This window comes from Colossoma macropomum, unplaced genomic scaffold (genome assembly GCF_904425465.1).
Source record: "Colossoma macropomum unplaced genomic scaffold, Colossoma_macropomum, whole genome shotgun sequence".
NCBI lineage: Eukaryota > Metazoa > Chordata > Actinopteri > Characiformes > Serrasalmidae > Colossoma > Colossoma macropomum.
Genome location: NW_023494806.1, coordinates 23,316,436 through 23,340,246, shown reverse-complemented (window position 1 = coordinate 23,340,246; position 23,811 = coordinate 23,316,436). Strand labels below are relative to the sequence as shown.

Genomic DNA, 23,811 nt, shown 5'->3' with positions numbered 1-23,811 from the left:
ATTTTTCCTTCCTTCCTTTGTTTAGTTATACTTTGTGAATGTGTTTAGTAAATAAAATGAAGTTTAAGTGCATTTAAAATCTGTTTGGGGAGCTTGTATGCAGGACAATAACCTGGGTGGTCTGAGGGTGGACAAGCAGTGGCAAACAGCGGACCGATATATGCTCGCTATCCAGGACACAGATGCAGAAACAGTACGCAGTGACAAAGTACCAACAACATCAATGAGCTCATTCATTGTGCTGTACTTAGCCACACTGTTATTTTTAGGATGGAATGTTCAACTTGCTTCGTTCTTATTTTGTTTGCACTGAGATGCAGATACAGCCATGTGTCAGTCACACAGCAGTGTCTAATGCAGTTAACCTTATGCAATTAACATTGCTAGCATAAATGCTAATTTATATATATATAACCGTGATTCACCTAAGCAATTCATAGCAGCTGTAGCTAAAACACAGCTAACTCATGACTGACCAGACGTTCAGTAAAATTTCAGCAACATTTCATCTGACTTGTCAGTAAAGATTTAAAATTAAAGTCTGTAACTGAATATCTCTGAAGGGTCCTAATTAGGCTGTTAGCTATTAGCCTGTTAGCAGGTTGTATTTTGTTCATAAAATAAATAAAGTGAAAAGCTTGTGGAATATAGCATGCTCTACTGTATTATTATACTATAGCATGTGATATTTGGTAGGTAGTATAGGTAGTTGTAGTGGTAAATATTGTCAAAGGCTATAAGTAAAGTTAAATCAGGAACAACTGCATCTGGTTAGCTAAATAGCTAACAGGATACAATGACCATTTCAGTTAGTAGAAAACTGAACGTGAATGATAAGCTGTGATAAATTGTCATCAAAACCTTTATTATTAGTCGATTTTTTAAATCACAAGTGTGTAAAAATGAACATGAAATACTTTTTTCCAGCTAAAGAGGCAAACATTATAACATACAGCTTTTCTTCCAGTAACACCATAATTACACTGTTATCTGGTTCCAAGCAATTTTAAGCTAAAAGAAAAAAAGTTTTTTTCCCTATTGATTTATTTAATTTAACCGAAAAGTAATTGTATCTTGTGTCCATGCACAACCCTGTTCCCCAAACCTGTTCCCCCTTTTAGAAAAAATGGAACATTCCATGATGATGATATATACAGGAATTTGCCTCATGTTCTTGTTTTCTGCAGAATGACCGTCAGGCAAGTAAGAATTCTTATCCTGTGTTAGTAATTTCCACACAAAAAATGGACTTATATTTATGCAAACTATGTGGTTATTAGTAGTTGCACTCTGGTCACATGAGTCACGTGTGAATCCAACCACTTCTGAGTGCTGGCTTATTTTAGGCTGAATTTGCAATTATTTTAAAATGAAAACAAAAAGGAAAATGGCTCGAAAAAAGTTTGATTAAAACATTTTAAAAAAAAAGAAAATAACTCTGATTTGACACCCTGAGGTGAGAAAATAACATTTTCTGAAGGTTAAGCACTTACTTTGAATTGATACTTTGTAAAAAATCACTTAAAGGCATAAAACGAACTCTGCTCATGTAAAGGGCCATCTAAAACCACCAGTGCATGTACAGGTGTCTTCTGAGTTCTTTTATGTAATGTTGATATTGGTAAAATAGTGATAAATATGAAAAAAAGGTTTTTAGGGGGATAAATTAGCCTTGAAAGAGTTCTAAAAGTATGTTTTAGGCCAAAACTTTATCTCAAAACTATTGCAAAACAATGTCTCGAATATCAGGCTGCGTATTCATAACCATTTCATGTAATAAAAGTCTGTGATGTAGCTTTCAGAAGCATTAAACCTGATGTATTCACTCTGTGGTGTGTGGGGAAATTTCTGGACTTTGTCATCAAACTGTTTTGTCATTAAACTGTACTTATTGTCATGTGCTGCTTTTTATTTTATTTTATACATTTTTGTTAGCCAGTTAATAATAGACTATTTGGATTATTTGACCTGATTTTCTTTATACATAAGCTGCAGTAGTTTGTATATTGACAAGTTTGTTTTAGCTGAGGGGGACCAAGTTCTCAAAAAACTGGCAAGGGGGCCCCAGGAGAGAAAAGTTTGAATACTTCTGCATTAAACTCTCCAGATATTTGGTTCCTATCACCACCATTGTGAACAATTCTGACTCTGCAAGTTTCTCTACAATTGAGGATTTCACATTAAACCACCAAACTTTGTTTGCATCTTAACCATTTAATTATATGAAAATTTCTGTGCATTGGTAGAATTCCCCTTTACCACCCGATTCAGCTGGGAAGAATTAATGCCCAGTGATGAAACTGCTTCAAATAAGAATATATTTTCTCAAATAGGGTATTTTCACTAAATTAGCATTGTAAATTCCACAAGTCATCTCAGTAATGTGCACAGAGAAATTTTGGCCTGGTGCCACCTAGACTTCCTCTTTCTCACTTACTGTTTCTCAGAAATGCTCAGCGTGATAGTAAAACGAGCTGAAGTGCAGCACATGCACATCAGCATTTCATTTGCTCTTAAACCACTGAGTGATGTAATAAATTATTTACAGTGCAGTACTGCAAATCCACATTGGCTGTAGCTTTTTTTTAAATGGTTGATGATGGAAATTCCCAAAACTTTACATTCTGAACTCATAGCAATAATGAAACGAGCTTGCTGTGGCAGAAACAGGATTAAATACACTGCATGTTCATGCTGCCAAAATCTATGCTGTTGTTAGGAAAACATCCAATAAAGTACATAGAATATGTATATGTGTACAATGTGCAGTGCAGATCAGCAAGCATGCAGTGTTTCACATCTTCAGTCAAATGAAATAAGTACCATTGATATCGTGAATTAAAGTTCTGAATGCAGCATACTGTACATACCACATACATGGTGTGCTTCTTTGTTGAGCTGTGAGCTGAAAGAGTAATAAGTGATATTTACACATTGTGCATCAAAATGGGAAAAACATACATTTGTGCTATTTATAAAAACCTTCCCTGTTCACATATGGTATGGTCATTCTAGTATTATGAGAGGTCAGGGGGTCAAAATCATGTCCTTGAGGGCCAAATCTCTGAAGAAGTTTGCATTTTCCCCTCTTCTAACACTCTGAGTTCAACTCATAAAGGTCTTGCTAATTGGCTGATGAGTTGAGTCAGGCATGTTTTATGATGTCAAATTCGTAACTATGCTGTGGCCTGTAATGACTGGAGACACCTGCAATCCAGACACAGAATAAAGCCCATGGGAATGATTATGGGCATTTCAGTTAAAAATACACTGTCCAAAAGTTTGTAGACACCTGCTCATCCAGAGTTTCTTTGAAGATCAAATGTATCAACAGGAATTATACTTCATGTGGATTTGTTCAGAAGTGGTGGTGATAGTAAGCAAACTTCTAAAGGCTACTGCAGAGAAAGCCTATACATAAAATGCTTATAAATACATTGCCTGATGATATTGTTTAATGAAAGTTTAGCTATAAGCTTCTGGCCTAAAATCTACTTTTAAAATAAATTTATGGCAGAGAAGTACATGCAGGCAAAACAGTCTTCATAGAAAACTTAATCAGTTTTTACTATTTTACCATCATCAATATTACCTATAGAAAATCAGGAGATACATGTAGGTTCACTAGCTGTGAATAATATAGAATATAATATAGAAATATGGCTATATTTGCGTTCTAGCTATTGCAACCTTCGGTTTCTATCACCAGTTTCTCTACACCATTTTACATCAAACCACTCTGAATGACTTTGTTTACATCTTAATGACGAATCATTAAGCTTCCCCATACTCTTCTGGAAAGGCTATAAACTAGATGTTGGAATGCTGCTGTGAGGATTTGATTGCATACAGCCACAGGAGCATTAGTAAAGTCAGGTACTGATATTGGATGATTAGTTCTGGATCACAAACATCATTGCAAAGGTATTGATGAGGCTCAGTCACTCCAGAGAATGCAGTTCCTCTCCCCCATTGTGCACACTGTTGGGTGCTTTCTACCTCAGAGCATCCAATTCTATTTGTTATGCTTTTTTATGGAGATGATGTGTCAACAATGGGTGCACCTTAAAGTAGCTTAATTCACTAATTACAAAGAGTGTCTAAACGCATTTGGAAATATAGTGTACATGGTATTCTTTTACTATTTCAAACAAGCTTTCTTCCTATCTATAATGAATATAGCATAATCCTTTAATGCAAATACAATAGCTACTGTATAAATTACTTTACTAACAGTAGATATTTCTGCCCTACAAGCAAATGGATTAGACATTTCTTGGAAGTTTCTTACTACAAATCTGAAAAGCATACATTTAAAATTCTGATATTTACTCTCCCATTGTTTTCATTTTTCACTGGAATATAACTAGAGTCAATCAAACCAACAACTTAGTGCTCTTTTGAGAAGCTTGTTTATTGAATTCCAATCTCAACAATTTCAAAAAGAAAAGTCACACTCAACAGAGCAAAAAGTGAAAAGTACAGACACAAAGTGAAATATGAAATCTTTGTACATCACAGTGTTTAGTGGTCAGCTGAACAAAATTAATTACATTGAAAAACGTACATTCAGTGGAGAAACGTCAGTTAGATGTATGAAAATATCAGCACAGTGAAAGTCCATGACTGATGAACAGCTGCCTTCTTTCTGTTGACCTCAGGGTGTCTATGGAAAGAACCTTGAGAACAAATGACACTCTGGAGTTTCTTCTACTGTGAGCGCCTACAAAACAGCAAAAGCACTTCTTTGAATACATATTCAGCGAGGAAAGTGTGTCCTGTATACCAACCAACAACTATAAAAATGCTTACTGGCGTGAAGATGAAGCTTCAATTTATGCTAAAAATACCTAAACTAACCTGTTTTCCATCATCTTCTTGATGAGCTCCTGGACAAAGTTTGACTCTGGGTTCAAGCATTTCTTCCCTGCACCGTCCTTCAGAGTCACACTGCACATAAACATGAGGATGAAGATGGGTTAAGAGACTTAATCAATCCACATGTGAACTGAATGGCAATGCTCAAGTATTAGAGGTTCTTTAGAGTGATGCCATAAAAGAACCACTTTTGGTTCCCTAAAGAACATTTTAGTGAATGTTTTTTTAAATAAACTCAACTATTTTAATGGAATCAAATGTGGTTCTTCTGTGAAATCACTCCAAAAATCACTTTTTAGGATCTTTATTTTATGATTTTAGTTATGGTCCTTACATGATCTCTTGTTTTCCACAGGAGGGGCTTGCAGGCAAAATTTCGAGCTTCTCCACCCGATTTGGACGAAGCATTTTGAGGCCGCCATCAGCACATAAACACCTTCCTCTGGGCTCTCTTGCCTGTCCTGGAACACAAAGTGTCTTTCATGATGATCATCTAAAACAATAAGAATCAGTGCAAGCAGGTCTGCATTCAGTGGTCAATGATTCTAATGTTTACATGAAAAGCTCCAGACTTTCTTACCCCTGACGTCGACCACAAGCAGACAGATGAGAGCCAAAGCTGCAGCCGTCTTCATTTCAGTATCAGTCTTGAAGATCTGGTCAGGTTCAGAGATGGCTTGAAGTTCTACTAGTGAGTGAAGGTGATCCAGTGCTTTAATTTATACTCTAAACTGGGGCTTCCCCACCTGAAATGTTGTCTTTGTGGTTTTGATTTAAACCCAATTTTACTTTTTGTTTCAAAGTGCTGTAGCTTCCTTTTTCTTCTAGCCTTTTCATTTCTCGGAAACTTTCTCTGAGGGCTGCTAAGGTCTCGTGCAAGTGAGGATCAGGACTAAACTTAAGATGAATAGAAGTGTGCAGAATGCAGACATGAGATTTAGGAGAGAGGTCAGCAGGCTGATTGTTTCTTGTGTCAGGCTACAATACAGAGTTTTCATTCACATCCATATTGGATGAAAGTGAAAAAGCCACTCCTGCTTCAAAACTGATGTACAGTAGGAAGATGGGTGTTAGGTTAGTTTCAACAAGTTCACTACTTCCAGCTGCACACCTGTGAAACTGAAAATTGTTTCCAAGGTTATTAGGTTGTGACTGTCTATCCATCCATTAAGTGAACTAAGTTACACTGAGAGAGTGAAATAGAGAGCAGGCATTGTCCCTGTAGTTTGTCATCCTGTTTTAGGTATGTAGAGCTGTGTTCTTCAGGCCCTGTATGTTATAATGCTTCCTCTGCTTTAACACTTCAAATCAGGCTTTGTACAAAGCAGAGAAAACACTAACATAGAGCAGGGGCCTCCAGGGCCACTCACTCCATCACTCACATGTGAATGTGAAAGAGTCAAATGCAAACGTTTGGGCTCCCTGGTCAACTTTTATGTTTTGATGATTTTCTAAGTAAAATTAAGTCAACACATCCTTTACTGAGAACACAAGTCTGCACATTTTAATGCACTATAACTAGTTATTTGCTGAATTTAACATCTTGTAAAAAAATACATAGTGTGGCAAAAGTTATTTTATGTTTTTTTTCCAATGTGCTAAACTCAGCAAATAAATAGAAATAGTGCATTAAAATGTGCAGAAAATTGCCATTTTGAAGTTTCCTGTAGAGCACATGTTTCAGGCTCCAGTCCTCGCAGGCCAAATCACTTCAGCACGCTGCCACATTAAACACACCTGATTCAGCTCATCAGCCAATTAGCAAGGCCTTCATGAACTGAATTCAGAGCATTAGATGAGGGTAAGTGCTAATATCTGCAGCACTTTTGCCTGGAAGGTCCCTGGCTTTACATGCCTGCTGAAGAGGATACATTAACTTATTTTCACTTAGAAAAACAAAACGGTACCTTCTGCCAGACGGCAACAGTGAAAAAAGTCCGTGTGAGGGATGGATGGGGTTGTCCACAATGCTGGTGGCCTTGCGGATGCAGCGTGTGGTGTAGATGTCCATGATGGAGGGGAGAGAGACCCCGATGATCTTCTCTGCTGTCCTCACTATATGCTGTAGGGTCTTGCAGTCGGAGACGGTGCAATTCCCAAACCAGGCGATGATTCAGCTGCTCAGGATGGTCTCCACAGTCCCCCTGTAGAACATGGTGAGGATGGGAGGGGGGAGATGAGACTTCTTCAGTCTCCACAGGAAGTAGATGCGCTGCTGGGCTCTATTGGCTATGGAGTTGGTGTTGAGGGACCAGGTGAGGTTCTCTGTGATGTGGACACCGAGGAACTTGGTGCTCCTGACGATTTCCACAGCAGGGCCAGTGATGTTCAGTGGGGGGTGGTCACCTTGTAGTCTTCTGAAGTCAACAACCATCTTCGTAGTTTTGTCCACATTCAGAGACAGGCTGTTGGTTCTGCACCAGTCTGTTAGCCGCTGCACCTCCTCTCTGTACGCTGACTCATCATTCTTGCTGATCAGACCCACCACAGTTGTGTCATCAGCAAACTTGATGTGATTTGAGCTGTACTTTGCAGTGCAGTCGTGAGTCAGTACAGTGAACAGCAGTGGACTAAGCACACAGCCCTGAGGGGCACCGGTGCTCAGTATGGTGGTGCTGGAGATGTTATTACCTATCCTGACTAACTGAGGTCTCACAGTCAGGAAATCTAGGACCCAGTTACAGAGGGAGGTGTTCAGGCCCAGCAGGCTCAGTTTTCCAATCAGCTGCTGAGGGATGATGGTGTTGAATACTGAGCTGAAGTCTATGAACAGCATTCTGACATAGGTGTCTCTATTGTCCAGGTGGGTGAGAGCCAGGAGATGGCGTCATCTGTTGAGGCAATATGCAAATTGCAGTGGGTCCAGTGAAGGAGGGAGCTGGTCTTTAATGTGCCTCATGACAAGCCTCTCGAAGCACTTCATGATGATGGGAGTGCGTGCAACGGGACGGTAGTCATTGAGGCAGAACACTGGAGACTTCTTCGGCACAGGGATGATGGTGGTGGACTTGAAGCACGTTGGAACGACTGCAGTGCTCAGAGAGATGTTGAATATGTCCATGAGAACATCAGCCAGCTGTTCAGCGCATTCTCTGAGCACTCTGCCCAGTATGCTGTCAGATCCTGGTGCTTTTCGTGGGTTGACTCTGTGTAGAGTTCTCTGCACATCAGCTGTGGACAGACACTGTACCTGTTCAGTTAGCTACCAACTAATGCTATGTCTACAGTATCTAGTGCCTTAACTTTTATGCCTTGTAAAAAAACAAAGACTTGTTCAGATTTTGGCCAGTGTTTTGTCTGGCTAATCATGTATTTCCTTAAGATTTACATTTTATGTTTGGTTTCTATGACAAAGTTACATTCAGAGTTCAGTTCAGAGAGCAGTGGTAGACCATCACAGTGAGAGACCGACTGTTCTCCTGTTGCTTGGTGGGGGTTTGAGGGTGGCAGTGAGGGTGGCAGTCATTGCTGGAGGCTGATTCAAAGTTCACACTTCTTACTTTTAAATTTTGGACAGTGTGGAGATAAACTAAAATATTTTAGCTGCTGGAGTTGTGGCTTCTGTGAATCCCTGACTTCCACTACCTCACTACCTCACTAATCCAGCTGCTGAGATTGTCTGTTATCATGACTGAAAGGTCAACTGTCAGCTATCGAATGTCGACAGATACTGACATGAAAGCTGATATAAAGCAAACATTGTTCTGCATGTTGTTATAGCATACATATATAGTATATTATAGTAGTCTGCTTTGAATAGTATACACGTTAGCAGTCATTAGTATTCTTTATAACTGAATTTATACTTTTACTCATGTCGTCACCGTTACGCTGGTCAATGACGTACAGTTTAATCTGAGGGATTTCTTGCATCACACATGAAAGCGGGTAAAGGCACTCCTGCTTTCACGCTGACATCATAACTGAAAAATCAAATATCAGCTCATCAACAGATGCTGACCGCAAAGTTGATATTGAGCAAACATTGTTATGCATGTTGTTAATAAGGAAAACATCACATTTGTTTCTGTAGATTTCAGGCACCTTAATGTGCTCAATTTATTATGTCTCAGATATCAACATCAAAACCAACAAAGTACAATAAAAAAGAAAAAATAATCTTACAAAGTCTTAAAAGTCTGTACATTCAACATCTCACAGTACCTAGCTATATAACAGCATCACTTTTATAAATTAAACATTAGACATATATACAGTATTTACAATGTACAAGTAGTTTAAGCACATTTGTGTACATTTAAGTAGCTTAAGTATTTGGGGTAACTAAATACAGTCAGCAGGTTCACTGTCTCAGTGCTCACAATGTTCACAACCTCCTCTTCCACATCTTTACTGTTGTTGTGTCACAGGCTTCCTGAAAAACAAACATAAAAATATTCATTTTAATTTGATCCCCTTTTGCTTAAAAACATATTTTGGTCTTTAGTGCTTTTTCACTGAATAACAGCTCAGAATACTGTAGAACCATCAGTCTTATTGTATTCAAGCTGATGTTCTCGCCTCTTTTTAATGGCTCTGTTGATGTAATTATGGGGAAAACTGGATTTTTTGAAGCATTTTTGTGCACCGTTCTTCAAAGTGACACTAAAAGAGCCAAAACAAACCAGTTATTTGATTTGAACTGTTTGGTATTTTACATCATTTGATTTTTAATTTGATGGAAACTTACATAATTACTATATTTTCACAAGATGGACCAGCAGGATAAACTTCAACCTTCTCAACACGTTGTAGACGAACCATGTTCACCCCAGAACCTTGACATAGGCACCTCTTTACACTCAGCATGGTTTGACCTGCAAACAAATACAGTTATATATCATACATATCTTTAACTACAGTATTATATTTGCTACAAATAAATTTAGAAAGATCTGATCAGTGACAGAAAGACTCCTACCTTGTACATGCACCATAAGCAGACAAGCAAGAACAACAAAAGCTGCAGCAGATTTCATTTTGCTCTTGTTCTTAAAGAAGCTCTCTGTGATGATTTGGATTAGCTGGTTTTTGCTCAGACAGCTGTCAGGATGAAGAGGTGACCGAATGTGAGCTTTAATCCTCTTTTATATGCTCAGATTAGGCTTTCTCTGCTATTTTGGTGGACATGGCCTTTTTTGGAGCTGCTTTCTCTTCCTGAATCTTGCTTCCTCTTGAATTTCCTACTTCTTGGAAATGTTTTAGTCAGCAGTTCATTAGGCTAGATTTCGTCATGATGATTTGGATGTCTTGTCTCATGTAACTGTACTGCATAGTTCTCCAGACCAGCATTGAATAACTGATTTTTTTTTAGAAAAGCATATAATCCTTGTAGCATAAATTTACACTGTAATTGTCATGGTTTCTCTCCTCTGAGGAGACTTTACCTGTCTAGACTGGCTCACCTCAACTTCAGGTGGATCCTGGCTTCGTATTCATCATCACAGCTGCAGGTTGTTCATGGACTCAATAACACTCATATACACGCCCCATTTGCCATATTTCTCTCTGCATTTTTGGCCCATTTACTTGTTCCTATTTTTTGTTGCTTCAGGCGTTTTTATTCTTAGACCATGCATCATTGATTGGTTTTATGTAGCCATCACATGACATAGGTAAATCAGACATGATCATCATTGCAATCAATTATATTTATATTTGGCAGACTTCCAGAGCCACTGACAGTAGCAGGAGAATGTGATGTGATTTAGGCCCAGTTTTTGGTATTGCAGTGGCGTTCCGGTTGTGCGATCCACACATCAGTGCAAAATCAGAGCTGAAGTTAAAATATCAGTAGTTTTCTATAATTATTCAGTGTGAAATTGGACATATTTTTCTCTTTTAAATATGAATAATATATTGGCTGCTGATATTTCATGCACTCCTACCTACCTACTTACTGACCTAGACCTGTATATCATTATGCAGCTTTAAAAGTACCAGTTCCTGTGGAATGAAGATGAAGCTTCAAGTTATGCTAAAAATGCATAAACTAACCTGTTTTCCATCATCTTCTCGATGAGCTCCTGGACAAAGTTGGACTCTGGGTTCAAGCATTTCTTCCCTGCACCGTCCTTCAGAGTGGCACAGCACATAAACACATAGATCAGTCTACATGTGTACTGAATGGCAGTGCTTAAATATTAGGGGTTCTTTAGAGTGATGCCATAAAAGAACCACTTTTGGTTCCCTAAAGAACATTTCAGTGAATGTTTCTTCAAAAAACTGATTTTAATGAAACAAAATGCGTCTTTTTTGTTGAATCACTCCAAAAATCGCTTTTTGGCATTTTTATTTTATGATTTTAGTTATGGTCCTTACATGATCTCTTGTTTTCCACAGGAGGGGCTTTGAGGCAAAATTTCGAGCTTCTCCACCCGATTTAGACGAAGCATTTTGAGGCCGCCATCAGCACATAAACACCTTCCTCTGGGCTCTCTTGCCTGTCTTGGAACACAAAGTGTCTTTCATGATGATCATCTAAAACAATAAGAATCAGTGCAAGCAGGTCTGCATTCAGTGGTCAATGATTCTAATGTTTACATGAAAAGCTCCAGACTTTCTTACCCCTGACGTCGACCACAAGCAGACAGATGAGAGCCAAAGCTGCAGCCGTCTTCATTTCAGTCTCAGTCTTGAAGATCTGCTCAGGTTCAGATCTGCTCAGGTTCTAAACTGGGGCTTCCCCACCTGAGATTCTGTCCATGTGGTTGTTTTGACTGAGAGTCAGTTTTATGTTTTGGTTTACAGTGCTGTAGGTTCCTCTTTCTTCTAGCCTTTTCATTTCTCGGTAACTTTCTCTGCATACTGCTAAAGTCTCGTGCAGGGGAGCATCAGGGCTGAACTTCAGATGAAACTGTAAAAGTGTGCCGAAAGTAGGCGTTTTCACAGTTACTTGTGAAAATAAGTATTTCACAATTTTATAAATGTATTTCCTTGTGAATTATTAATTATTTTCCATTCACATCCTAATAGGATAGCCATGATAGAGGAGACAAATTAGAATGTTAGCCCTACACATAGTTCTACATAGTTAGCAGCAAATAAAACAAATAAGCTAAGGTTATATTATACATTCTTGTCACACCAACTCAATCAGACATTTTTCTCAGCAACCACAAGATGTTTGGACTTATCAAAACTGCAACTGGTTTTGAATACTATACACATTGGCAGTCATTAGTATTCTTTACAACTGAATTTATACTTTTACTCATGTCGTCACCGTTACGCTGGTCAATGACGTACAGTTTAATCTGAGGGATTTCTTGCATCACACATGAAAGCGGGTAAAGGCGCTCCTGCTTTCTCGCTGACATCATAACTGAAAAATCAAATATCAGCTCATCATCAGATGCTGACCGCAAAGTTCATATTGAGCAAACATTGTTATGCATGTTTTTAATAAGACACATCACATTTCTGTAGATTTCAGGCACCTTAATGTGCTCAATTTATTATGTTTCAGATATCAACATCAAAACCAGCAAAGTACATAAAAAATAATCTTAAAAAGTGTTTCAGAAACATCTGTAGGTTTATCATCTTACAGTATATATTTATAGAATTGCATCACTTTTATAAATTAAACATCAGACATATTTACAGTATTTACAATGTACAAGTAGTTTAAGCACATATACAAGTTCATAAATTAAAAGACGTTTACAATTTCAAATACAATTTTTCAAATACAAATACAATTTTCACAATACACTAGTAGTTTAGGTGCATATATATATGTGTGTGTGTGTGTGTGTGTGTGTGTGTGTGTGTGTGTGTGTGTGTGTAGCTTAAATATTTGAGGTAACTATAAATAGGGTTCACTGTCTCAGTGCTCACAATGTTCACAATCTCCTCTTCCACATCTTCACTGTTGTTGTGTCACAGGCTTCACTGCAGACTCACTGAAAAACAAACAAAAAATATTCATTTTAATTTGATCCCCTTTCACTTAAAAATATATTTTGGTCTTCAGTGCTTTTTCACTGAATAACAGCTCAGAATACTATAGAACTATCAGTCTTACTGTATTCAAGCTGATGTTCTCACCTCTTTTTAATGGCTCTGTTGATGTAATTCTTGGCAAAACTGGATTCTGGGTTCAAGCATTTTCGTCCTGCACCGTTCTTCAAAGTGACACTAAAAGAGCCAAAACAAACCAGTTAGATGACTGAAAGGATCTGAACTGTTTGATATTTTACATCATTTGATTCTGAATTGATGAGGACTTACATAATTTCTACATTGTCACAAGATGGACCAGCAGGATAAACTTCAACCTTCTCAACACGTTGTAGACGAACCACGTTCACCCCAGAACCTTGACATAAGCACCTCTTTACACTCGGCCTGGCCTGACCTGCAAACAAATACAGTTATATATATTTTAACTGTGGTGATACATCTGTTTGTTTGTACAGAACACAATTAGCCACACATACCCAGCTGTCACTGTGTCTTAAGATGTCTTGACAGTATTTATAAGATGTCTTGAGACGTTTTCTTATGCCAAGACATCTTAAGATGCGTGTCTATAGACATGTCTTAAAGACATGTCTTCATTTCTTAAGACATGCCTCAAGATGTCCTAAGACGTCCTACCTTGTACACGCACCATAAGCAGACAAGCAAGAACAACAAAAGCTGTAGCAGATTTCATTTTGCTCTTGTTCTTAAAGAAGCTCTCTGTGATGATTTGGATTAGCTGGTTTTTGCTCAGACAGCTGTCAGGATGAAGCAGTGACTGAATGAGAGGTCTTAGTCCTCTTTTATACGCTCAGATTAGCATTTCGCAGCTGTTTTGGCGGACATGGCCTTTTTTGGAGCTGCTTTCTCTTCCTGAATCTTGCTTCCTCTTGAATTTCCTACTTCTTGGAAATGTTTTACTCAGCAGTTCATTAGGCCAGATTTCATCATGATGATTTGGATGTCTTGTCTCATGTAACTGTACTGCATCGTTCTCCAGACTAGCATTGAATAACTGATTTTTTTAGAGAAGCATATAATATATATATATATATATATATATATATATATATATATATATATATATGTCTGTCTGTCAGGGTGGTATCATTAAATTTCATTATTCAATTTATTATTAGATAATATAGTGGTGTCTTGATTTGACACATTGTTTGATACAAGAAACATCAGGTGGGGCTGAAAATGTACCTTACCTTAATATGTTATATTATGCTAATGTTTCCATTCAACATTTAGAGATGTCACCAGGGATTTTGGGCCACATGAAAATATATCATTTTGGGTCCCACCACAACAAGCCACACCAACCTTAAAATATGACACTGTGCAGATGTGTATGCAACATTCTGCATACAGCAGAATTCACTATTTGAAGCAAGGCTTATAGCCTGTGTAACAAATGTGCTAAAGGCCATATTTTACAGTTTAATTGTAATTTTAATGGTAAAATCCTTGAACAGAAAATTCTAACCACTTTGTTCTGTGCTTTTGCCTGCACAATGAGAAGAACTAGTCAGTCGGAGCTTGTAAAGGGATAATTAGGTGAAAGGTCATTTAGGTGAGAGGTCAGCAGGCTGACTTGTTTCTTGTATCAGGCTGAATTATTGCCATTGTTAGTCATTAATTCCCATTCACATCCTAATTTGATAGCCGTGATAGAGAGGAAAAATCTGAATATTTATCTACACTGACAATGCGACAGAAAATTAATTCTCTATGTTCAGTGGTAAATTAAAGCAAATAACAATAAATTATCAAAACTGCAACTGACATTGAATATCAGACACATTAGCAGTCATTAGTATTATTTGTAACTTAATTTATACTTTTACTCATTTTGTTACAGTAACGTTAGTCAGTGTCTTACAATTTAATCTGCAGGATTTCTTGCATCACACGTGAAAGTGACACTCCTGCTTTGAAACTGATGTACAGTAGGAGGGTGTTAGTTTCTAAAAGTTCAATACCTTCACCTTCACATCTGTGAAATTGAAACAAAACTGTCCTGCTCTTCTTGAGTGGGAAGGAGTTCACATATGTTTATTGTTTATACAGTCTTTTACTTGATATTGTGGCATCCTACCACTGGCTGCAGAGCTCAGGAGCTGTAGCCATGCAAAGTGGCTGTGTGCAGAGGCTCTCGGGAGGCACCACAATCCCAGTAAGAACTGGACTTCTTGATATTGTTGCTGGTTATTGGTTGGAGATGTTTTCATATGTTGAGCTTTATTGTGCTGGACTGTGAGGTAGTAGTGCTAGTGTTTACCACAGAGTGAAATCATATGTCTAGAAGTGACCTGCCTGTTAGAAGTGCTGGGTCGGGGGTCTCTCTTGCTGCCTGTTCAATAAAAGAGCATTGCCCACGTGTACAATGTTTTCCTCTGGTTCTTCTACACTTAGCTGTTAAATATAAAGTCTTCACATTAAGGTATAAACTGCTTTGGTGATGCAAAACAGATTTCTAATTTTAAAAAATGTTATTTTCATGTAAAAAAAATCTATAGCTCTTTTGATCAGGCATAGTATGGTTAATTCAAATCCCGTTTGCTCTCTACTCCATTCTCTAATTCTCTCTTAGTAAAGAAGCAGCCTAAAGACAATCATAACAACTACAGCAAACAATGACACCAGAAAAAGGATATTAAGTTGCCTCCATCTGTTTGTTCATGATAAATAAGTTGAAATGAGTTGAGAAAGTGAAAGAGAGAGCAGGAATTGTTCCTGCAAATTCATGTGTCATCCTGTTTTATTCATTAAGCCCATGCAGAATATGGATGAGGCATCTTACTAAGTGAGGTGTGATGCACTATTTTCAACTTTTGCTTACATACTAGTGTTTATCATAAGTTATTAACACTGTATTAACATTTTTCACATATAAAAGCCTAGTGAGTAAACCTACTAACTAGAAAGCTAATGCTAGACATATGGATGTTAGCTGGCTATTTAGCTACCAAAGTCACTAACGCTATGCGTACAGTATCTAGTGCAGTGACCTCAACTTTTTTTTTGCCTTTGAGTTTCTAAAGACAATGAGGTGTTTGGATTTGATCGTTGTTTGGTCTGATTAATCATGAATTTCTTTTAGATTTTAGTTTTAGACTTGGTTTCTTTACCAAGGTATAAAAAATCTAATTCTGGACAACCTTATTATTGTTTTGGTTGATGGAGGATCCAGATGAGTCAGTTAGAAATCAATAAATTATCCTTTATGGGGGATTCTAAGACCCTTTTTAGAAAGGTGTCATAAACAAAAGATTAAGTTCTTTTAAGAACATTTTAAGTTGAGTAATTTTTTGGAATGAAGTTCGTTAGAAAAACAAATTGGTTCTTCTGTTTGGTTCAATTTGGCATCTTGCACCATCACACAGTGAGAGTCAGACTGTTCTACCGTGCTTTGTTTGGTTTATTGGTTTATTTATTTATCAGGGATGATGCTCATTAATCAACACAAACTAAATGTGAAAGTGTCAGCCAACCTGTTAACCCCAGCCAACTGTAGTCCCTGTGGCCTGATGCTATTAGCCTAGACATAATGAATGATATACACACAGTAAGGAAAAAAAAAATAATACAGTTAAGAATAGCATAGATAGTGATAAGTCTATAGAATAAATGTTGAATGGAGGTGAAACATTAAATTAAAACTTCAAATTCATGTACAGACTTCTTACTGAGAATAAGCCATTCACTTAAACTACACTTTAATATACTATAGGCTTTATTTGGGAATGTATTTGGACAAAGTGTTCTAAAAATGTGCTGCTCTCACTGAAAAAGCTGACTGACTAAATGAGCTTTTCTGAAAGTGAGTAACAGAATCAGCTCTGGAGACTGATCTAGTAACACTATCACTTCTGCTTAATGAACCCAGCAAGTGTGGTTGGGGCTAAATGGGGAACTGGTTTAGCCCCAACTAATTTTACACTCCATTGTGGCCACATTAACTAAACTATTTTATCTGCTGGAGTTGCAGCTTCTTTCAGTGAATCCCTGACATCATAACCCGAAACATCAAATATCAGCTCATCTACAGATGCTGACAGGAAAGCTGATATTGAGCAAACATTGTTATGCATGTTGTTTAATAAGTAACACATCACATTTGTATCTGTAGATTTCAGGCACCTTCATCAGGCACAGTTTATTATATTTCAGATATCAACATCAAAACCAGCAAAGTACATAAAAAATAAACTTACTGAGTGTTTCAGAGAAGTCTGTACATTAAACATCTCACAGTATATAGATATAACATGACTTTTATAAATTAAACATCAGACATATTTACAGTGTTTACAATATACAAGTAGTTTAAGCACATTTATATACATTGAAGTAGCTTAAGTATTTGAGGTAACTATAAATACAGTTAACAGGGTTCACTGTCTTAATGTTTTCAACCTCCTCTTCCACATCTTCACTGTAGTTGTGTCACAGGCTTCACTGCAGACTCCTGAAAACAAAAAATATTCATTTTAATTTGATCCCCTTTTGCTTAAAAATATATTTCAGTCTTCAGTGCTTTTTCACTGAATAACAGCTCAGAATACTATAGAACTATCAGTCTTACTGTATTCAAGTTGATGTTCTCACCTCTTTTTAATGGCTCTCTTGATGTAATTCTGGGCAAAACTGGATTCTGGGTTCAAGCATTTTCGTCCTGCTCCGTTCTTCAAAGTGACACTAAAAGAGCCAAAACAAACCAGTTAGATGACTGAAAGGATCTGAACTGTTTGATATTTTACATCATTTGATTCTGAATTGATGAGGACTTACATAATTTCTACATTGTCACAAGATGGACCAGCAGGATAAACTTCAACCTTCTCAACACGTTGTAGACGAACCACGTTCACCCCAGAACCTTGACATAGGCACCTCTTTACACTCAGCCTGGCCTGACCTGCAAACAAATACAGTTATACATCATACATATCTTTAACTACAGTATTATATTTGTTTGTTTGTACAAAATACAATGAGCTACAGTTAAATTTAGATCTGATCAGTGAAACAAAGACTCCTACCTTGTACGTGCACCATAAGCAGACAAGCGAGAACAACAAAAGCTGCAGCAGATTTCATTTTGCTCGTGTTCTTGAAGAAGCTCTCTGTGATGACTTGCTGGTTTCTGCTCAGGCAGCTGTCAGAGTGAAGCAGTGACTGAATGAAGACCGTCACTCTGCTTTTATATGCTCAGATTGGACTTTCGCTGTGGATGTGGCCTTTTTTGGAGCTGCTTTCACTTCCTAAAGTCTTGCATCCTCTTAAACTTCTTATTTCTTGGAAATGTTTGACTTTCAGTCAGCAGGTCATTAGGCCATGATGATTTGGACGTCTCGTGTAACTGTACTGTCATTCTCCAGACAAAACAGAATAATCAAATGCAGTAAAATCAGTCACACATTTCTGAGTGTAGATAAACAGAATTCAAATCCCTGCATGGCTCAATAGCTCAAATGTCAGGCTTTGTGGGGTGTTCAACATGAAATTCTGAATGCCTTCTATAAATATGACAATTCACTCACTGCACTAACAAAGCTGGGTTTGTTCATTGTATTGCATCAAGCAAGAACACTGAAGAATCTATAGTGCACTGATGTACATTACTGTGTTTCCAGTTTAAACTATAATTCATGTAAATTTACATAATAATTATCATGTTGTTTCCACTCTGGAGAGACTTTACTTCAGCTTCAGCTCCATCCTGGCTCCACCCATTCATCATCAAATCTGCACCCAGTTCATGCACTCATTAATACTCTCATATACCCACCGTTTGACTTTGTAGTTCCCTTGTTCCCAGTTTCCTGAATATTCCTAGTGTTATTGGTTTTGTTTACTCCTTTTTCTGGTTTTGAATATCAATGTAAGACCGTGCATTATTGAAGATTTTATGCATCCATCACATGACATAGATCACACATGATTATTGCAATCTATTACATTTTATGTAAATCTATGTTATGAAGCAGACTTCCAGAGCCACTGAAAGTAGTAGGGGGATGTAATGTGATGCTTTACATCTTTACAACAATGCTGATACCCACATAAATGCACTGGTGACGATTCATGCATCAGTGAATTAGCTGAAGTTACAATATCAGTCTTTTTCTATAATTTGATGTGGCTTTTCTTCAGTTATGCCTCCTTTCAGCCACCTTCACTTACATGTCAGTAGTAATATAACAATATTAGTCATTCTCTGTAATTATCCACTGTGTAATATGACCCAAAATCAAACCCACACTGTAGTGTTTATTTCAGTTTTTTTTTTAATTAAAGTCATGTTTCAATGATGTCAACTATTCTGAACATTTCCACAGTTCAAACAGACAAAAGTAAAAGGTACAGACACGATGGAAAGAAATCTTTATACATCACAGTGTTTAGACGTCTTTCTGTAATTTAAAAGCAGCAAAATTATTCACATTGAAAAAGAAGGACGATCAATGTCAGTTAGTTTGAAAATATCAGCGCAGTGAAAGTCCATGGCTGATGAACAGCTTCTCCCTGTTGTCCTCGGGGCGTATCTAGAGTGAAACTGGAGCAGAAACAGTTCTCTGGAGCTTCTTCTACTGTGAGCGCCTACAAAACACCAAAAGCACTACTGTGAATACAGATTCAGCTGGTAACGCAGGTTCTAGATGCTGTCATGCAGCTTTAAATGTGCTTTTTCCTTAATAACCTGAGGATGAAGCTTCAAGTTATGCCAGATAGACATAAACTAACCTGGTTTCCATCATCTTCTTGATGAGCTCCTGGACAAAGTTGGACTGCTCTGTCCTTCATGGTGGCACTGCACAGAAACACGAGGATGAACATGGGCTGAGTGATTGAATCAATCCACAGGAGTACTGAATGGCAATGCTTATTACAATCTTAAGAATTAGAGGTTCTTTGGAGCTTTTGGTTCCCTAAAGAACATTTTGGTGAGTCATTATTTTAAAAATCTCAACTGAAAAGTTCTTTATGGAATCAAATGTAGTTCTTCTGTAGAATCCACAAATCGCTTTTTGGCATCTTTATTTTATGTTTTTAGTTATGGTCCTTACATGATCTCTTGTTTTCCACAGGAGGGGCTTGGAGACAAAATTTCAACCTTCTCGACCCGATTTAGACGAAGCATTTTGAGGCCGCCATCAGCACATAAACACCTTCCTCTGGGCTCTCTTGCCTGTCCTGGAACACAAAGTGTCTTTCATGATGATCCTCTGAAACAATAAGAATCAGTGCAAGCAGGTCTGCATTCAGTGGTCAATGATTCTAATGTTTACATGAAAAGCTCCAGACTCTCCATCTAGTGCTTTAATTCATACTCTAAACTGGGGCTTCCCCACCTGAGATTCTGTCTATGTGGTTGTTTTGACTGATAGTCAGTTTTATGTTTTGGTTTACAGTGCTGTAGGTTCCTCTTTCTTCTAGTCTTTTAATTTCTCGGAAACTCTCTCTGAATACTGCTAAGGTCTCGTGCAGGGGAGCATCAGGGCTGACCTTTGGATGAATTTGTAGAAATTTGCAGAATGCAGACATGAGAAATAGGTCAGAGTTCAATAGGCTGACTTGTTTTAGGTTGAATTATTGCCATTGTTAGCCATTAATTCCCATTCACATCCTAATTGAATAGCCATGATAGAGAGGAAAATTTAGAATATTAATCTACATTGACGATTGCAACTGAAATCAATTATATATGTTCAGTGGCAAATTAAAGCAAATAGCATAAATTATATCATACATACAATACACTAATCAAAAAAGTCAAGCAGTAAGTACAAGATGTAAAGACATATGAATATACTGTATATCAAGATATTACTACTATGTTAACATTTGTCATATGTAAAAGCAGAGTAAGTAAACCAAGTTACTAATAAGTTTGCTAGTGCAGGAAATATTAGTTAGCTAGGCAATTTGCTGCCAAGCTGACTAGTATGTTATAACTTATGCCTAGTGCAGCAACCTGATCTTTTTTTCTTTTGCACTTACAAAGATAAGCGTTTATCCTCATCTATCGCCTTGAATTCAGTTTATGAAGGCCTTGCTAATTATTTGAAGAGCTCAAGGTGTGTTTAATGAGGCAGTGTGCTGAGGTCTGCAGTGTTTTGGCCCATGAGGACTGGAGTCTGACACATGTGGTCTAGTTCATCAAAGATTTCCTTTGAATTAGATTTCAGCCTTGGTTGAACAATTTTATCAGTTTGTTTGAGGAACAAGAGAAATCAGTTAGAGATCAATAAATAACTCGTTAAGGGGGATTCCAAGACCCTTTTTGCCATGAGCAAAACAAAACTTTTTACATTTGTTAAGAGATGTTGGTGAAATTAAGCAACTGTCACTTGAAAAGTTCTATAGGGAAACAAAATTTGGTTCTTTTTTAAGAGGGCATTTTACAGCATTACTCCAGAGTTCACTGGTGCACCATCACACAGTGAGACAGACTGTTCTACTGCTGCTTGTTTTGGTTCCCTGGTTTATTGGTTTATTTATTTATTAGGGACGATGCACATTAATCAACAAGTGGATGTGCCAGTGTCAGCCAACTGGCAAACCAACTATAATTCCCAAAGCCTGATATTGTTACTGTTATGAGCCTACAATACTACTCCTACTACTACTACTACTAATAATAATAATAATAATAATGAACAATATACAGAGGAAGGTAAAAAAATACGGAATTTAGCTAAGAAAAACTGCACAACAACAACAGTCCATCTTTAGCCAGGAGTGTGGCACCTCTCGAAAGCCACTTTACATGGCTGACAGTAAGACATACCTTAAACTATGCCTGAATATTCTGTAAGTTTTAGTGTTGGGAATGTATATTATTAACATTTTCCAAACATGTGATGCTCTCACTGAAAAAGCTGACTGACTGAATGAGCTGACAGGGGTTAGGTTTTCCATCATCAGCATGTTTACAAACTCCTGAAATACATTTAAACTGGCTTGTGCCCAACTAATCAGACAATAATTCAAAAAATTTCATGAAACCAAATACACTTTGGCAGTTTTTGTAGTCAGGCTGCATTTTAATACACTTAAAATTACAATAATACGTTATAATCTTCGTCCCACCTTTAACTAGTATTTTAAAGACAGATTAGAATTAAGAAAAAATACGTTACAGTGTGTGGTGGATCCACAGTTCACACTTTTTACTCCTAAATTTTGCACTCCATTAAGGCCAGTGAATCCCTGACTACCATTCATCCAGTAATTCAGCTGCTGAGATTGTCTAATATCATAACTGAAAAGTTCATTGTTAGTTCATCTACAGATGCTGTTAGGACAGTTGTGAGCAAACATTGTTATGTATGTTGTTAATGAGAAACACATCACGTTTGCTTCTGTAGATTTCAGGCACAATTTATTATATTTAAGACATCAACGTCAAAACCAACAAAGTACATAAAAAGAAAAAATAGTCTTACAGTGTTTCAGAAAAGTCTGTACATTAAACATCTCACAGTATATAGTTATAGAATTGCATCACTTTTATAAGTTAAACTTTAGACATATTTACAGTATTTACAATATAGAAGTAGTTTAAGCACATTTATATATATTTAAGTAGCTTAAATATTTGAGGTAACTATAAATACAGTCAGTGGGGTTCACTGTCTCAGTGCTCACAATGTTCACAACTTCCTCTTCCACATCTTCACTGTTGTTGTGTCACAGGCTTCACTGCAGACTCACTGAAAACAAACATAAAAAATATTCATTTTAATTTGATCCCCTTTTACTTAAAAATATATTTTGGTCTTCAGTGCTTTTTCACTGAATAACAGCTCAGAGTACTGTAGAACTATCAGTCTTACTGTATTTAAGCTGATGTTCTCACCTCTTTTTAATGGCTCTCTTGATGTAATTCTTGGCAAAACTGGATTCTGGGTTCAAGCATTTTTGTCCAGCTCCGTTCTTCAAAGTGACACTAAAACAGCCAAAAGAAACCAGTTAGATGACTGAAAGGATCTGAACTGTTTGATATTTTACATCATTTGATTCTGAATTGATGAGGACTTACATAATTTCTACATTGTCACAAGATGGACCAGCAGGATAAACTTCAACCTTCTCAACACGTTGTAGACGAACCACGTTCACCCCAGAACCTTGACATAGGCACCTCTTTACACTCGGCCTGGCCTGACCTGCAAACAAATACAGTTATTTATATTTTAACTGTGTTGATACATCTGTTTGTTTGTACAAAAACAGTGAGCTACAGTTACATTCAGAAGGATCTAGTCAGTGAAACAAAGACTCCTACCTTGTACGTGCACCATAAGCAGACAAGCGAGAACAACAAAAGCTGCAGCAGATTTCATTTTGCTCGTGTTCTTGAAGAAGCTCTCTGTGATGATTTGGAACCTGGTTTCTGCTCAGGCAGCTGTCAGAGTGAAGCAGTGACTGAACAAGGACCGTCACTCTGCTTTTATACCCTGATGTTGGACTTTCCCTGCTGTTTAGCCTTTTTTTGGAGCTGCTTTCACTTCCCAAATATTGCTTCTTCTTGAGTTTCTTGTTTCTTGGAAATGTTTGATTTTTAGTCAGTTTAGTCCAAATGCAGTAAAATCAGTAACATATTGTTGACTGTAGAAACAGAAATCAAATTCCTACGTGGTTCAACATTACAAATTTGAGGCTCCACTGTGCTCCAATACAATTAGAACGGAAATGACCAGCACCAGTGACAATACACGCATAAGTGCATGGTCAAGTCTCACCTTCACCCTGCCAGCTTGGCAGTATCAGGTGATCGAAGAAGACCTAGCTAATGGCTGGAACTGACAGAATGGCGGTTGATATTACACACACCCCTAAGAATTCTTGCTGTTTCGTGCACAGTAATAAAACATTTGTGTTGATGTTGCCAATCACAGAGAGTAAAATAAGGCAGGAGTTCTCAACTTTTCCACCTAAAGGTCCACT

General features: G+C 37.4%; 4 protein-coding genes across 4 annotated transcripts; all 4 read right to left on the bottom strand.

The window, feature by feature from the left end:
• Positions 1-4,480: 4,480 nt before the first annotated feature.
• On the bottom strand, positions 4,481-9,920 carry LOC118827716. Its single transcript, XM_036599154.1, has 7 exons — positions 9,800-9,920; positions 9,569-9,695; positions 9,365-9,483; positions 5,459-5,563; positions 5,213-5,339; positions 4,861-4,950; positions 4,481-4,723 (listed from the first exon to the last, which is right to left on the bottom strand). The coding sequence occupies exons 1-7, from the start codon at positions 9,855-9,857 to the stop codon at positions 4,711-4,713; spliced, it is 639 nt and encodes a 212-aa protein (XP_036455047.1). The 5' UTR covers positions 9,858-9,920; the 3' UTR covers positions 4,481-4,710.
• A 2,752-nt stretch (positions 9,921-12,672) lies between these two features.
• On the bottom strand, positions 12,673-13,601 carry LOC118827308 (C-X-C motif chemokine 11-6-like). The gene is made up of 4 exons (XM_036598618.1): positions 13,483-13,601; positions 13,114-13,240; positions 12,931-13,020; positions 12,673-12,785 (listed from the first exon to the last, which is right to left on the bottom strand). Exons 1-4 carry the CDS (start codon positions 13,538-13,540, stop codon positions 12,749-12,751), a joined length of 312 nt encoding a protein of 103 aa, XP_036454511.1. The 5' UTR covers positions 13,541-13,601; the 3' UTR covers positions 12,673-12,748.
• A 3,380-nt stretch (positions 13,602-16,981) lies between these two features.
• LOC118827311 (C-X-C motif chemokine 11-6-like) lies at positions 16,982-18,033 on the bottom strand. The gene is made up of 4 exons (XM_036598622.1): positions 17,898-18,033; positions 17,647-17,773; positions 17,464-17,553; positions 16,982-17,323 (listed from the first exon to the last, which is right to left on the bottom strand). The coding sequence occupies exons 1-4, from the start codon at positions 17,953-17,955 to the stop codon at positions 17,311-17,313; spliced, it is 288 nt and encodes a 95-aa protein (XP_036454515.1). The 5' UTR covers positions 17,956-18,033; the 3' UTR covers positions 16,982-17,310.
• Positions 18,034-22,244: 4,211 nt separating this feature from the next.
• LOC118827305 (C-X-C motif chemokine 11-6-like) lies at positions 22,245-23,272 on the bottom strand. Its single transcript, XM_036598616.1, has 4 exons — positions 23,150-23,272; positions 22,904-23,030; positions 22,721-22,810; positions 22,245-22,574 (listed from the first exon to the last, which is right to left on the bottom strand). Exons 1-4 carry the CDS (start codon positions 23,205-23,207, stop codon positions 22,538-22,540), a joined length of 312 nt encoding a protein of 103 aa, XP_036454509.1. The 5' UTR covers positions 23,208-23,272; the 3' UTR covers positions 22,245-22,537.
• Between the last annotated feature and the right edge of the window lie 539 nt (positions 23,273-23,811).